The 14942-nt window shown below is 44.7% G+C and overlaps 1 protein-coding gene across 3 annotated transcripts in view; it reads right to left on the bottom strand.

The window, feature by feature from the left end:
• POLR3C (RNA polymerase III subunit C) overlaps positions 1-14942 on the bottom strand; it is a 148209-nt gene that overhangs the window by 60724 nt on the left and 72543 nt on the right. For all 3 annotated transcript variants that reach the window (XM_085638929.1, XM_085638931.1, XM_085638930.1), the window contains exon 4: positions 4418-4603. In XM_085638929.1, the coding sequence (XP_085495055.1) occupies positions 4418-4603 (186 nt within the window). The remainder of the gene's footprint in view (positions 1-4417; positions 4604-14942) is intronic.

The raw sequence follows: 14942 nt of genomic DNA, 5'->3' as shown, positions 1-14942 counted from the left end.
GAATTAAAGAAAGGGGGAAGGCAGGGAAAAGTAGCTACTTTTCAGATTTATGAGGGCAAGAAAAATATGGTTACAGGTGTAATGACGATGCATCTCAAAAGAATTTTTTAACAGAAAGTAGCAAACAAATCAGACCTGATAATGTAATTCACTTCACTGAAATTCTTGTTGTGAGAAAGTGCCTCTTTTGACATAATTAGCCCACCCACTTTTTGCCAGGAGCATCATATGGTTTAGATTGAAAGCGCATAGGGTCCCTGCCAACCAGGTCCCCTGTGCCAGAGCTCCTTCCCCAAAACTGTACCACGATTGGCACAACTTCAGACCCCCCTGTAAGTCCCTAGTAAATGGTACCCCTGGGAACCTAGGGTATTGAGACTGAAGAGGGTCCCCTAGGAGCCCCTCACCAAGGCCATGCTAACCACCGCTGCAGCCTGCATGCCTTGGTGCAGAGAAAAACGACAAAGTCAACAATGCACGCTGCCTGTGTGCCATGTCACAGTAGCAATACCTCAGATGGGTAAATCACTCCTCTAGCACACCTTACAAGCCCTAAAGGGTGCACTACATTTCAGATGTGGGCATATCTGCATGAACAGATATGCCCCTACAATATTTAAGTCTGTTCTTAATATTATGAATGCCAGGGAAGCCGTAGAGAGTACATAAGATGGAAACTCAACAACTTGAGTTTCTCAGCACCATGATGGCTTCACTGAACCCAGGAGTGTTTGGTATAAAACAACCCCTCGTAATAAACCCACATGGATACCAGTGTTGGATATATTAAAACATGTACTCAGAGGCACCTCAAAGGTGCCCCCTGAAAATTTACCAACCCCGGTGTGGTCTCGGACTGGCTTTAGGCAGCCTGCCACATTCTGACATGTTTCTGGACCCCTCGGTCGAGAGCCCTTGTTCTCTGAGGCCAGAAACAAAACCCATCCTGGGCGGAGGTGTCACACCTCCTCCCCAGGAAGAAACATTGCTCAAGAGGGAAGTTTCAAAGACCTTGCCACCTTTGTAATGCAACATCAGACTCCGCTGCTAGCAGATGACAGCCCCCGGTTCCAACCTCTACTTTTGGTGGGAGAACCGTCTGGTCCCTACCTGTCTCTCCCCTGTAACGCCCCCAAATCTGGTATTTAGGTGGCACCCTCAGACCCTGAAGTCAGATTCCTGGGGACCTATGAAGCCCAGACACCAAAGAGGCACAACAGCATGAAGGACCAGTGACTGACTCAGCGCCAGCCCTGCTGGTCTATCTGCTGCCTTTCGCTTCTGCTACAAAAGCCGACTTGGTCTGCAGGCAGAGCGATCTCTAAAGTCCAGGGAGGACTGCCTGCCTTCAATGAAGATCACGATCTTCCTTGGACAGCTGACCTGTCCAGATGAAACCAACTTTAAAGAACGCCTCAGCACACAACGCCCATGGCCCGATTCCAAGTGGGCCACCAGTCCTGCAAAGCTTCCCCAGCGGTTCTGAGCCACAGTCCATCGTGGGTAGACATCTGCTGCACTCCGCTTTGATGCCTACAGCCTCTGTGCGACCACCCCCCACAGCCACGACCTGCCCGGTAGGCTGTTCCCAGCGCAAAAGGAAACCCCGGCACCCGAAGCCTCTGGGCCTTGGGGAGCTTGACCAATGGTGTCCCTACGTCCCCTAGCATCAGAACTTACCTGGGCAGCTGTGGGTTTTCTTTGTTTAGCTCCTGCAGCCTGTTTTTGAAAACCGATCGCCCGTCCCTGCCCCAAGCTGTGTTGGCACTCTCTCTCCACCCGGCCGCCCCGTGCCGCTGAGGGTGTACATTTGGTGCTGCCTTGTGGCCCCCTTCCTGTGCTTATCTTAACCCCCGGAGATCGACCCCGACACCGCTTACTCACCTGTGAGTAGCGCATCTTCAATCACTCCCAGTCTCCATTGGGTAACATTGGGCGCCTGGCTCCGAATTGGACCTCGGCACCCGGCAGCCCCTGTGCTTGTGGTGGTGCAGACTACGTGCTAATTTGAACCTTGCCCGAGTGTTGACCACAGACCCCGACGACTGGATTTGTAAGTCGTGTACTTACCTGCAAAACTGCATTCTTGTTATCCCCCTATAGGTTAACATTACTAAACTGAAAAAGTGTCTACTCTTTAAAGTGAAAAGTATTTCTATTGTAAAATGCCCTTACGTTTGAACATACAACTTGGTCTTCAAATAAATCTAGAACAAAGCTTATTTTTTCAAATAAAAAATGTGTGGGTCTCCATTTGGAGTCGTTTGTCATTTATTGGTCACGGTGTGTGTAACAAAAGTCTTACACTCCTCTGTGTTCAGCCTAAGGCTGCTCGACCACACTACCACAACTTTGGGTTTACACTGAGCCCTGTACACTTCTGGGGGAACCTCGGGACTCTTTACACAATATCACCACTTATTGGTATATCACATAAAGAGCCAGCTTCCTACATTTGTCAAGTCAGATTTGTCAGCATAGGCTTTGAACCTTCCGACCACCACATAAAGTTCTATGACACTGTGAAAAATACTTTATTAAAAGAAGAGTGTAAAGTATTCTAATTTTAAATCCACAAGTGTTATGAAAATTAACTGTGATTAGTTCTACGTTTAGAATCATTTTAAACAGTTGTGTTTATCACTGTAAATGCTATCAACGTATGTTGAGGTTAGTAGCTTGAACTGAGAGGATGTCATTAACTCATTTATAAAGACAAGCTTTGGGAGACCAGTTAGAATTTTCAACTCTGAGACAAAGCCTACAGTAGCACCACCAAGTCACCTAGGACTATAATAACAAAGCTCCTGAGAAACATTTATATACACCTAACAAATATCCACTTCACAGGTAACAAATATAAGAAAATAATTCTTGAGTATTCCTCAGGTAGGGAAATGTAATGTAATTGCTGCAATCCATTTTCATATTATCATATTTCAGCTTGACATCAGCTGGCTGATTAAAGACAGATAGGTCTTCTAGATGTCTATGTTAATTAATAAATAACTGAAAAAATAAAAAGACTGATAGGGCTGTTATCTTGGGATAAGTGTGAAATTTCCATCAATGTTACATCTGGTTTTGAAGGAGAAGACAAAAAAATGTTTTTGTAATGGCTACTTAAAATGGCACATGAAAGTTTTCACTGTGACCCCATGGCACATGTCCAACTCGCCTGTTGACCCTTAACTTTAAACGACAGATAATGCCTGTCTTAACACCATGCTGATGAACAATATCAGAAGAAAGTGCATGATGGAAGTGTGAGCATGAGCAACATTTGAATCGTCAATGACAAAGCCTTGTATGTAAATGTAAAAGCCTTTTCTCTCAAAACTGAGACATGTATGTGGTTTGAGAAAAAAGTGTTGGAACCTGGGGACAGATGAGCAAGATTTGAGGTTGTCCTAGCAAATTCAGGATATTTAATCACCATTCTATAGTTTCAGGACACTGTGTTCCCTTTTATTTGCTCATAACTTCATCCAAGGCACTTTATCTACAGTCCTTCATTCAGTCAACCACACCCAAATATTCAAATGGCTTATTATATTGCCTTCCAAACAATCTCAAAGTTTAAATATAAGTGAATTTAAACATCATTTGATAATAAAGCTTGAAATACTAAATTAAAAGGGTCCTAGTAGTAACATCTATTGAACTTTAAAATTCCCATAAGAGCCATCACTGACAAATGTGAATCCAAGAATTTAAGTTTTTTTTTTTCTTCCTATTTCAAAGAATCACATTTTTAGAGAGATACAATACCTGGGAGCTGTAGGTGGAAAAAGTAGGTAAAAACCAACAAACCGTTCAGTTTATGAATACGAAATTGTCTGATGCACATTCCTAAACTGAATACAGCAATGGATTTGCTCCTGTCAAGGGCAGGTGTAACCCTGAATCAAAGTGTGGGACTTAGTGGGGGTTTTAGGGAAAGATTTCTCCATGGGTAAAATATTTTCCCTGTCCATAAAAAACACACTGTTGTCAAACAAGTGTACACACCCTCTTATTACATGTATACATTCGAAAAGGCCTTTGTAGTAGAGGTCCAGGAATTCACAATTTGATTCTAGAATTAATCCATGAAAAACAGTGGCTGTCTCGGCTTCACAGAAGTGTGCAATCCTATTTAAAATTGTCAGAAATGTAATAGACGCATGGGGTTTAACCTCCATGAGTAAATGGCCAACTGTTTTAATTATTTGGAGAATCCCAGCCCGTATTATTCAACAGAGGCTGTTTATTTTCTTTGTTCAATATATGTTAGATCAGAATTATTACATGCTAAATTCTGTAGTGATGTCACTATCAATTTGCAAGTGCTAGTAGCATGCAAACCTAAGACACATTGGAGACAGCTCAATGCCTATTATTTCAATTTCACCAGGATCTATCCCTACTTCTTTACCTATCATGTTCAGCTTTGGGACGGTGTACATATCGCTCTCAGGGGTCACCAATGTGGGAGCTGGAGGAACAGGGTCCTTTGATCCTTCTTTCACCTCCTGGCATTGTGAACATCGCTGAACAAAGTGAGTGTCTACCAAGCGCACAAAAGTGCTCGACACTTCACTGTAGTCTATGGTCTTTCCATCTGCAAAAATAAATTATAAAGAAAACATGAGATCAAAGGCGAAAAAGACTGACAACAAGTCCAGTTAATACATTTTCCTATCCATTTGAATAAAGAGTGCATGCGATGAAAGGCAGATATTAACAGTATTGATATGATTTCCAAAAAATGAGGGCAAAGTTATTAGGATAAGAAGAACAAAGTATTTTTTTGGGTGATATAAAACATAAAATTAATATAATCAGATTTGAAAAATCTAACATTAAACAGACATAAGAGGAAATAAGCATGCTTAGAACAATTTTACAATTAAAAATAGCAAATAAAATAGCTTCTTCTGTGTTTTCTACACAGAATTATAGCTTAACCAATCTGTAGGATGAAGTAGAAACCATCAGAGCTAGACCAAATAAAGGTTATTGTTACAGTAAATACATGCAAGTGAAAAATGTTAGAGTATAGAACTTGTGGAGAGCTTAGTAGTGGAAGTAAATGGTGATTAGGCAGTAAAACATACTGCTGGTGTTCTACACAATATGATGTAAGAATACCATGCATGCATTGAAAAAGTCATTTGAGACTTGAGACAACTAATATAGAGCAGATTCCCAAGACTAACGAGAGTGAGACTGCCTGAATAATGCTACTGGGAGAATTACAAAATATTATTTGAAATAAATATGTTGTGCCTTGTACTGGACTAGAAAGTAATTGCTCAAAAGATGGCACAAAACGTTAAGTTTCCAAGTATTTGTCAGATGATCAAATACAAACTCTTCAGTGGGCTAGGAGCTGAACTGGAAAATAATTTTTCAATGTCAAATATAAAGAATGTAGTTGAGCCACAAAATGAAAAGGGCAGCATGGAATGTGAGAGTTATGCAACAGGAGAGCGAGGTCAGTACAGCCTCCTTCACAATATATCTCTAAATCAATCTAGATGTGAGGAGCAACTCTGTAGAAAAATAAATTTACACATATTGAGGAAATGGCAAACTAGAGTAGCTATGGACAGGGCCATCCAGGACTCAGATCAAAACATCATACTTTTTTCATTAATGAAGTATGCCTCTCCCCGGACGCCAAAGGTCCTTGCCTGCAATCGGTAAGTCATGAACAAGTTTCAAACTTGTGAAAATATTTGAATGTGGAAATGTAAAATTAAAGTTCATGACTGTGAGGGCGTGGTCAGTACCGAGGCAATGTGGTTGCTCTATGGGACAGCCCTGCTACCAATCCCCCAAATATGGGAAATTTTCGCTGAAAATACCTATACAATATACAACATTACTCTAGAACAGCAACAGAGGGATACTACACCATCACGGAGATGTTTTTGAACACCATATGGGTATTGGAGGTAAACTGCAGAGGAGTTGCACGAGGAAAATATACGACATGCAGAGCGGCCATCTTGAATGTCAGAGAATGAGTGCAGGTCCTAAGAGGCTGTGGCCTCACGAATACATGCCAACCCTCCCGATTATGGCGGGAAACTACCGATTTCAATGCTAGTCTCCCCCCTCGAGATTCCTGCATGCAATTACCTGATTTCTTGGCGGGCTTCTGCCGGACTGGCTGGATATCTGATCCTACAGCTTCAAACCTGCAAGTCCCATACATAACAATAGACCAGGTTCAGGTCAGTGGAGAAATATATTCTCCCAATTATTTTTACAAATCTTCCACTTTCCTCTTCTAAACCATTGGCCTGTATGGCCTTTTGCCATGATGGGGACTTCCATGTAAGCAGTGCTCTGCCCGGAAACCACAAAGAGACTTTTAATAATAGCAGCAGCTGGTGCAAATTGACCAGAATCTCCCTAGCTGGAAGCCGATTTATTGGTTGGTCCTCCCAAAATGTCCTATGTGAAGTTTTGGGTGGACTGATATGAACACAGGCCCATGACATGCAATAAAGGCCAAACAAGATCTGGCCGAGCTGCTACACTGAAGTAAGGACTAGAAATCTGCCAAGCTGGACAAATTTACGCTTCATAAAAAATGAGAGATTTTGCCCTCTATCAAAAAAAAACAAAATTGCTTTTATTGACATTTTTAACCCAACATGGAGTAAAAGATACAAAGAAACAAGCAGGTTGAAAAGGGCAATAAAAAACACTTTGGGGGCGCACTTAGATACAACTATATAAGTTGTCTGTTGGACACTGGCCATGAGCGCGGCTTTGACCAGAGAGTAAACCTAACTAGGTGGGGAAGAGCAGAGATCCTACTGCCCGCTGGGGAAATTGTGCATTAGAGGCCGTAGGCATGTACCTAGACTTATATGAGGAGACCACTCTCAGCAAAAACCGCAAAGAGACCACAGATCATGTTGGTCTGCCTGAAACAGGGATCCACCCACCACCCAATGAGGAAACATGTCACTCCTCACAACTTCCAAGTGCAGGGATCCCAACTTTCAAGTGCAGGGGTGGCTAATCATAATAATGTAATTTGTGCAGCACATGGTTACTTCACCAGCGACAAGTGGCCCAGCGCTAGGAAGCCAAGTATCTAAAATTAAGCACACCAAAGGAGCCTAACGGGAGCCGAACAGCCAGTTTTTCAGTTTTTTTCTGAAAATAGATTGAGATGAAGCCAACTGAAATTCCACAGGTAGGGAATTCCAAATCTTGGGAGCCAAGTGCCTGAAGGCGAAACCACCAATGCTAGCTTTCCTAACTCTGGGAACAGAGGTCAGTTTTGCCACAGCAGATCTCAGAGTTCTATTTGGCACATAAAGAGTAATCATGTCCTGCACATAGGAAGGGCCTTGGCCGGAAAGCCCTTCATAACAATAGCAGAGAGCCTTAAAGGCAATTCTCTATTTTACTGGCAACCAATGGAGTTTCTTCAGTGCAGTAATAATAGAGCAGTGTTCTGACTGCCACGTTTTGCACATGTTGAAGTTTATTCAGACGCAATTGTGAGACATCCAAATACAAAATAGTACAGCAGTCCAATCTGGACGTAACCATCACCTGGACTACTGTTTTGTCTCAGGAAGAAGGTGGAGGATTTTTTTTCAGGGATCTCAAAATCCCAAAACACTTTCCTGAAAGGCCATAGATCTGGACATCAAAAGAAATATTTTCCGTCTAAACAGATGCCCAGATTTTCAACTTTGGGTTTGGGGGATGGTAAGGGACCGAAGTTGTCTGGCCACCATGCACTGGACCACGTCTTAAGTGTCTGCCCAATACCAAGACCTCAGTCTTCTCAGTATTAGGTTTTAAGCAACTGAGGTCCATCCAAGTGGCAACATCAGACGTGCACGCCCGTAAAGAGGACGCCATCTGCTCACTGTTATGGGACAGCGTTATAGCAAGTTGAGTACCATCAACGTATGAAATATTAGTAAAGTCATACTGCACAATGACTCTAGCCAGAGGGCTCACATACAAAGAAAACACGTTGTTTCTTCTCCAGTTACCAAAGAGGACTGGCTCTCCTGCCTGGTAGACATCTAGGAGAAGCTGACCCCCACGCTAATGGAACAACTACAGGCAGTCAAGACAAAAGGTGAAGACCTCACTGACCAAGCTGAGCAGGGAGATCCAGGCCATGAGGGCGAGGACTAGCAATGCTGAGGACGATATAGTGAAGATGGAGGCAGATGCTGAAGAGACTCAGATGACCATATGAGAATCAAACAGAGAAGTAGGCAAACTTAAGTTGAAGTAAAAAGACCTGGACGACGGATCTCAAAGAGATAACTTTTGTATACGAAAGGCCAAAGAATGCATTGAGGGCCCAAGCGTAGCGAGCTTCTGCTCACAACTCTTCCAACAGCTAGTCAGTGAAGAGGGCCTCGAAGAAATTGGAATTTGACACGCACAGAGATTGGGCCCTCCCAATCCAAAACAAGACAAAAGACATATTGTCGAAAATTATCTCATCGGATACAAAAATATACAGTTCTCAGGGCATCCCACCCACAAGTAACTATAGATTTTGAGGGATGCACAATATAACTCTTCCATGACATCTCCCAAGCTACTCCTGCCAGACGAAAGTCCCTATCTGTAAATATGGCTGATCTCCGAAAAAGACAATTCAGACTCCATGAGCCTTTCCTTCTTCTTTCATCTGCACAACTGATGGCAAATCCTGCACAATAAAGTTGACCGTGGAAGGAAGGAAGCGCCTGTATCAACCGACAGAGGAACTCTTCTCATCACACCAAGAGAATACTTGTATTTGTCCATGGGTCGTGTTTTAGCCCTGACACACCCGCTGTAACTCAATTGTATGGAAATTGTTTTTATTTTGTACTACCTAGTTGTATTGCTTTGTGGGGAAGTGGGTAAAGTTGCACACCAACTAGGCGCCACAGATTTGTTGTCTCTGCCTAACACGCCATAATGGGCTATAGTGTAGAAGCTACTGTAATAAGATACGGTGAAAATGGGATATGATGAACAGCTACACTGCTTAATTTCACTGTGTTGACATGTAATAAGTTGTGTACCGTAAGCTGATACAATTTTCACGATGATCCTATGTTTTGCTGATGTATGATCAAAATTTTATTTAAAAAACAAAATCTACCCTCTACAGTAGAATTAGAATATGCTCACTGAATACATTTATGGCATGGAAGGGTACGGCCCCCTGTAGGAAGCTGGCTTTTTATGAGCTTCTTCGGCTCGTCTTTGTCCTTCTCCAATTGTCAGGTGAACATGAGTTCATGGTGTCAGGGGGACCTCTAAATACTGCATTTAGGGGTGTTAAGGGGAGTGAAGGGTAGTAGCCAATCGGCTACTTACTCTTGGGATCACTACATCCCCTATATGACCACTTTCTGTGGGGAGCAGGCATATCCCAGTCCAAGATTTCCTAATGCCACCAGAATGAAGATGGTGGAATCCTTCCTTCATGGAGAACATCAGGCATTTTCCGCCTCTCCTGGTGCCAGATGGACCTCAGAGCAGGGGGTGGCATCTCCCAGGTCTGGGGGAAGCCAGGGTCACATATCAAAGGTGGCCGTGGCTTTGAAACCACTGGCCTTGGTATGCAGAGTCACTAGCCATCCTGCTGCAGGAGGTGTAAACACCTCCTGCCAGAACAGTCATTGTTTCTGCCCTCCGAGAGTGCGGGCTGTCACTTCCAGGGGGTCAGAAACTCGTCTGTAGGCGCAGACTGGAAGATACCAATCAGCCAGCACACTAAGAGGCTGGTAGGTTTTCAGAGGCACCTCTAAGGTAACCCCTGGGTGTATGTTTGAATACATTCACTACTGATATCAGTATGGATTTATTAAAACAAGGTGTTTGATACCAAACACCATAGGTTTCAGAAAAGCCATCATGTAGCTGGGGAAATCATAATAACCAGTGCTCAGCACATGTACTTAAGATGGCCCCCCTGTTCACTTGTACTAACTAGCAATTGAACTAGACAGCACAGGGACATTTCTGCTCATGCAGATTTGTCCTTACATGTAATATAATGCACCCTACCTTAGGGCTATAAGGACCGTTGTAGGGGTGACTTACATATATTGCATGCAGTGTCTGTGGGCATGGGACACTTGGTATGTGCCAGGTCTTGTTTTCACATTGGTCTGCATCATTTCATACAGCCTGGTGGTGGGTCCCTCAGGGTCGCACAATACATGCTGTAGCCCTTAGAGACCATCTTTAGTACCCATGCCCTAGGTACCAGGGATACCATTTACTAGGGACATACAGAGGTGCTAAAGTTCTTGCCAACTGGGGTACAATTAAACAGCTACCTTTTTTAGGGATAGAGCACTGCTCTAGGGACATGGTTAGCAGGACCCCAGTGCACTTCAGTCAAAATTGCAGCAAATACAGGCAAAAAGTGGGGGTGGCGATGTCAAAAAGGGGCACTCTCCTACACCCCCAGTCCCAGAAGGCATGACAACCCAAATACTACCCAGTCGTTAAACTCTTTTCATGGAATACACGAGGACTAAAATGTCTGCCAAAAAGACATGGAAGACACAAAGTATGGAGAACCAATACTGGTTGAGCAAACAGATATTGTGTTTAGAAAAGAAACCCCTAATCAGAAAGGGCACCTGGTTAATGTCTCATGGCATCTACCAACACAATTTCAAGGACATCTAAGAGCAAGAGAATAGACATGGTTATGATAGCCTAGCACCGATTGCTTCCCATGCACAGGTAAGAAACTGGGTGCATAAGAAGGAGGATATATAAGCCTTACTGGCAAGCTGAATTCAGGGGATGCAACCTTAGTAGTCTCCTATGCTCTGAACAACAAGATCCCCACTTGCTGTATATCTTACACATTTTGAATGATAAAGCTATAGGAGAAATGATTTGGGTGAGTGACTTTCATTTAGTACACAATCTTAAGCTTGATAGACACCTAATGGACAGATACCTGGGAGAGTGGATTTCCAGATTCTTATCGATCGGAGCCTGAATGAATGAATGAATGAAACATTATTTATATTGCGCAGCTATGCCCAATGGGCGTCAAGGCGCCTAATCCAAATAAAGACTGTGAGCGAAAAGAAACAGAGCCTACTGGTAAGCATTGATAAAGAGCCAAGTTTTCAATGACTTCCTAAAGAGGTCAAGGGAGGGCAGTGTTTTGATTTCCAGGGGGAGTGAATTCCACATCAGAGGAGCCAGTATGGAAAAGGCTTTGCTCCCCCATCTAGCCTTCTTGGCTCTGGGAATTACCAGTTGATTAAGCTCACTGGATCGGAGACATCTACTCGGAACGTATCTAGAGAGAAGTGATCCAAGGGCATCAGCCGGGCCTGCAGTTAAAGCCTTATATGTAAGGCAGAGGAGTTTAAAAGTGATCCTTGAGGGGATGGGGAGCCAGTGGAGGTTCTTCCTCGCTAAGATCATCGAGGCCAGCCAGGGCAAAGCGAGAGCAAACCGCGCTGCCGCGTTTTGTATGACCTGCAAATGCTGAAGCAGGCCCTTGTTGGCCCCGGCGTACACTGAGTTGCAGTAATCAAGCCTTGAGCCAACAAGGGCGATCACCACCTGTTTCCGTGCCTGAGGGGACAAGTAGTGTACGATTCTTTTCAAGGTCTTGATGACTCCCCAACAGGTAGCCACCGTTCTGTTGACCTGAAGCTCCATGGAGAGCTGGGTGTCGAAGATGACGCCTAGGTTCCTGGCAGATTGTGTTGGTGTTGGGCAGCTACCTAAAGAAGGAGGCCACCAATCATCTGACCATATGCCCTGGTCCTTGCCAAAGACCAGGACCTCTGTCTTGTCCCCGTTCAACTTTAGGGAGTTGGCAATCATCCACTCTGCAACAAGTTGCATGCAGGCCCTAAAGTTAGAAGCGGTTTCACCCACAGAGTGAGTCAGGGATACCATAATCTGCGTGTCGTCGGCATACGACACTACCTCCATCCCCTGAGATCTTACTAGTCTTGCAAGTGGGGCCACGTAGATGTTAAACAGGGTCGGACTCAATGCCGACCCCTGTGGCACCCCACATTGCAAAGACTTAGCGGGGGAGAGGTATTCACCTAGCATGACACGCTGCTCTCGTTGTTGAAGAAAGGAGCTCAGGAGACTGAGTGCCGGTCCTTCTACCCCTGCCTCCCTTAACCTAGTTGTTAAAGTAAGGGGAGACAGGGTGTCAAATGCTGCTGAAAGATCCAGCAGCACCAGTACGGTGGTTAGACCCAAATCCACTTTTCTGCGGATGTTGTCCATGACTTTCGTCAAAGCAGACTCCGTGCTATGCAGCTTTCTAAAGCCATGTTGGGACCCGTCCAAGAAACCAGAGGTATCGAGGAAGTTTGAAAGATGGAAATTCAAATGGGTCTCCAACATCTTAGCAGGGGCCGGCAGCAGAGAGATGGGTCTAAAGTTCTTCAGTACTCCAGGGTCCAAGGTGGTCTTTTTCAGCAGCGGCTTCACGATGGCTTTCTTCCAAAGTGACGGGAAGATGCCCTGTTCCAATGCTCCATTCATGACTTCCAGCATCGAAGGAAGAATGATCTCTCTGCAGTTCTTCAGTACTTTCAGAGGAACTGGATCGAGTGGAGATGACGATTTAGTTTTGTCCAACAGGCTATTAAGATCCTCTAGCGAAAGGGCAGGGAAATGATCAAGGGAGTGAGAGGATTCTTTAGTCCAAGCTTCCAGATGTTTAATTTGGGAGAAATCCTCGGCATTAAGCGAGTTCCCCTGCGACTTTAGAGCTATGTAGATATCATCTATCTTTTTGTAGAAAAAGTCTGATATATCATTGCATAGCTCCTGGGAAGCTACTACAGGATCGGGGGCCTGGAGAGAGCACAAAGAGTCCACTATTTTGAAAAGCTCTTTGGAGGATGTTAAAGAACAGGTTAAATTGGAAAAATAATCCTGTTTTTCCTTAATGACTCTCTTTTTGTACTCACGTAGTAGGCTCTTATAGCCTTCTCTATCCTTGAGATCCCAGGATTTACGCCACCTACGTTCCTTCTGTCTGCAAGTTTGTCTGAGAAGCCTCAGATCGACGGAAAACCAGGGGGCAGTTGGCTTCTGTCTAGCTGCAGCTTTCAGGGAAGGAGGAGCTAGTTCGTCAGCGGCTCTGGTGATGACATCAGCAAGTTCTTGGGCCGACTCATCCACCTTCCGCTGAGTTGAAATATGGGCATTGAGAATAAAAGGGGCTACAGCCTCCTTAGTAAAATTTTTGAAGCTCCTTTTGAATTGTTTTTTACCAGAGCCCACAATGGCAACGGGGCAGGGAATGTCTAGAAACAGCGGGACTGCTAAATGGTCAGACCAGGTAATCGGGACCGGTGTCCCAACCCCTAATCTAGGGTCGTTGGAAAAGATCCCGTCAAGGATATGCCCCGCCTTGTGAGTCGGGTGGAGAACTCGTTGTACAAAGTCACATGCCTCCAGAGAATTAAGCAGAGAACAGGTCTCTTTCGAAGTAACATCCTCTAGGTGAAAATTAATGTCGCCCAGAATAGTGAGATGGGGTCTACCAAAATAAGGTTCCAAAATTCTAAAAAGTTCTGAGCAAAAATTAGCTCTAGACCCAGGGGGCCTATAAAGTAGTATGCCAGAAAAGGAGCTCACCGGGGTATGCACAATACAAAAGTATAGCGCCTCAAAAGGATCCGTAGAGATCGATAAGGGTTTTATGGTACATGTGAGAGTAGATTTAAAAAGAATGGCTATTCCACCCCCTCTACAGCGTTCTCTGTCTAACCTTAGAAAGGTGTATCCTTCAGGAATGGCCAGAAGCAGATCATGGCCAGAAGACTCAGTAGCCCACGTTTCTGTAACAAAGATCCAGTCAGGGTTCCTTGAACTAACAAAATCGTGAAATTCAATCCCATGTTTGATCAATGAGCGCGCATTGATCAAAAATCCCTGTTTGGATTGGGAGGTATGACTGTCCGGCAAAGAAGAGATTGAATAAATGCGGGCCTGAGTAGGACCGGCAAAAGGAACGTTGCACGAGGGACACAGGTGGGCGCGACACAATACCTCGGGTCTGAGCTGATGATGGCAGCAGAGCGCAGGGGGTCTAAGGGACAAAAGGGTGCCATAAAGGTCCCCCCGGGAGGAAGGCGCGTCAATGCCTGGGGGCCCAGGGTCCAGCCTGTCCTGCAGCGCGTCCTCAGCGCGGACGGGCGCAGACGGGCTTGCCTTTGGCGCGCCTTCGGCGCGCCGCCGGCGCGCCCGCCCGCTGCGCGGACGTGCGGAGCAGATGTTTTTATCCATTGGTGAGTGAGGAGGGTAGGAGGGACGATGGACTGCACCGTCTCCCTTCCCTTCCCAAGATGGCGGCTCCGGTGGGTGGGGGGGGGAGTGCCCAGCGTCACTCACAGCTGAGCTGCGCTGTCCTGTTTGACTGCTGCCTGGAGGGAAGTAATCTCACCCCGGGTAAGAACAAAGATAAAAACGGGCTATTTAAGATATATACAATTTTTTAAAATGGATCAGTTCTTACAATTTTTAGATGCTGAAGGCAGCGTTCGTAGTGGCAAAAGTATCTGTGCAATTCTTCTCAATTAAAAATAACACAGAAAGATAGCAGCGCAAGCGAGCGCTAAGAGCCCCGGCTTTCCGCCTCAAGGCGAGTGATTAGCACAAAATAACAAGCCTAGTGGATGGTTGGTGAAAAACACACCACCAGGAGAAGGAATATTCTTTCCCCTTCCACAGCCACAAATCGTACTCCAGTATTTACCTGGTCTGGTATACAAGCACGTTAATAGCCAAAATGCTTAAGATCGACATAGGACTCATTACTATATTAAATCACGCGCCCTTCATTCAGGACTTTGCATGGCTGAAGACATGTAGACTCAAAGCAACATGGCATTTTGATCTAATGATTCTCCAGGAGTATATGAGAAAGAAATGAGGAACCAAATTCA

This window comes from Triturus cristatus, chromosome 12 (assembly GCF_964204655.1).
Source record: "Triturus cristatus chromosome 12, aTriCri1.1, whole genome shotgun sequence".
NCBI lineage: Eukaryota > Metazoa > Chordata > Amphibia > Caudata > Salamandridae > Triturus > Triturus cristatus.
The sequence above is the reverse complement of the archived record's forward strand: the minus strand, read 5'-3'. Positions and strand labels throughout refer to the sequence as shown.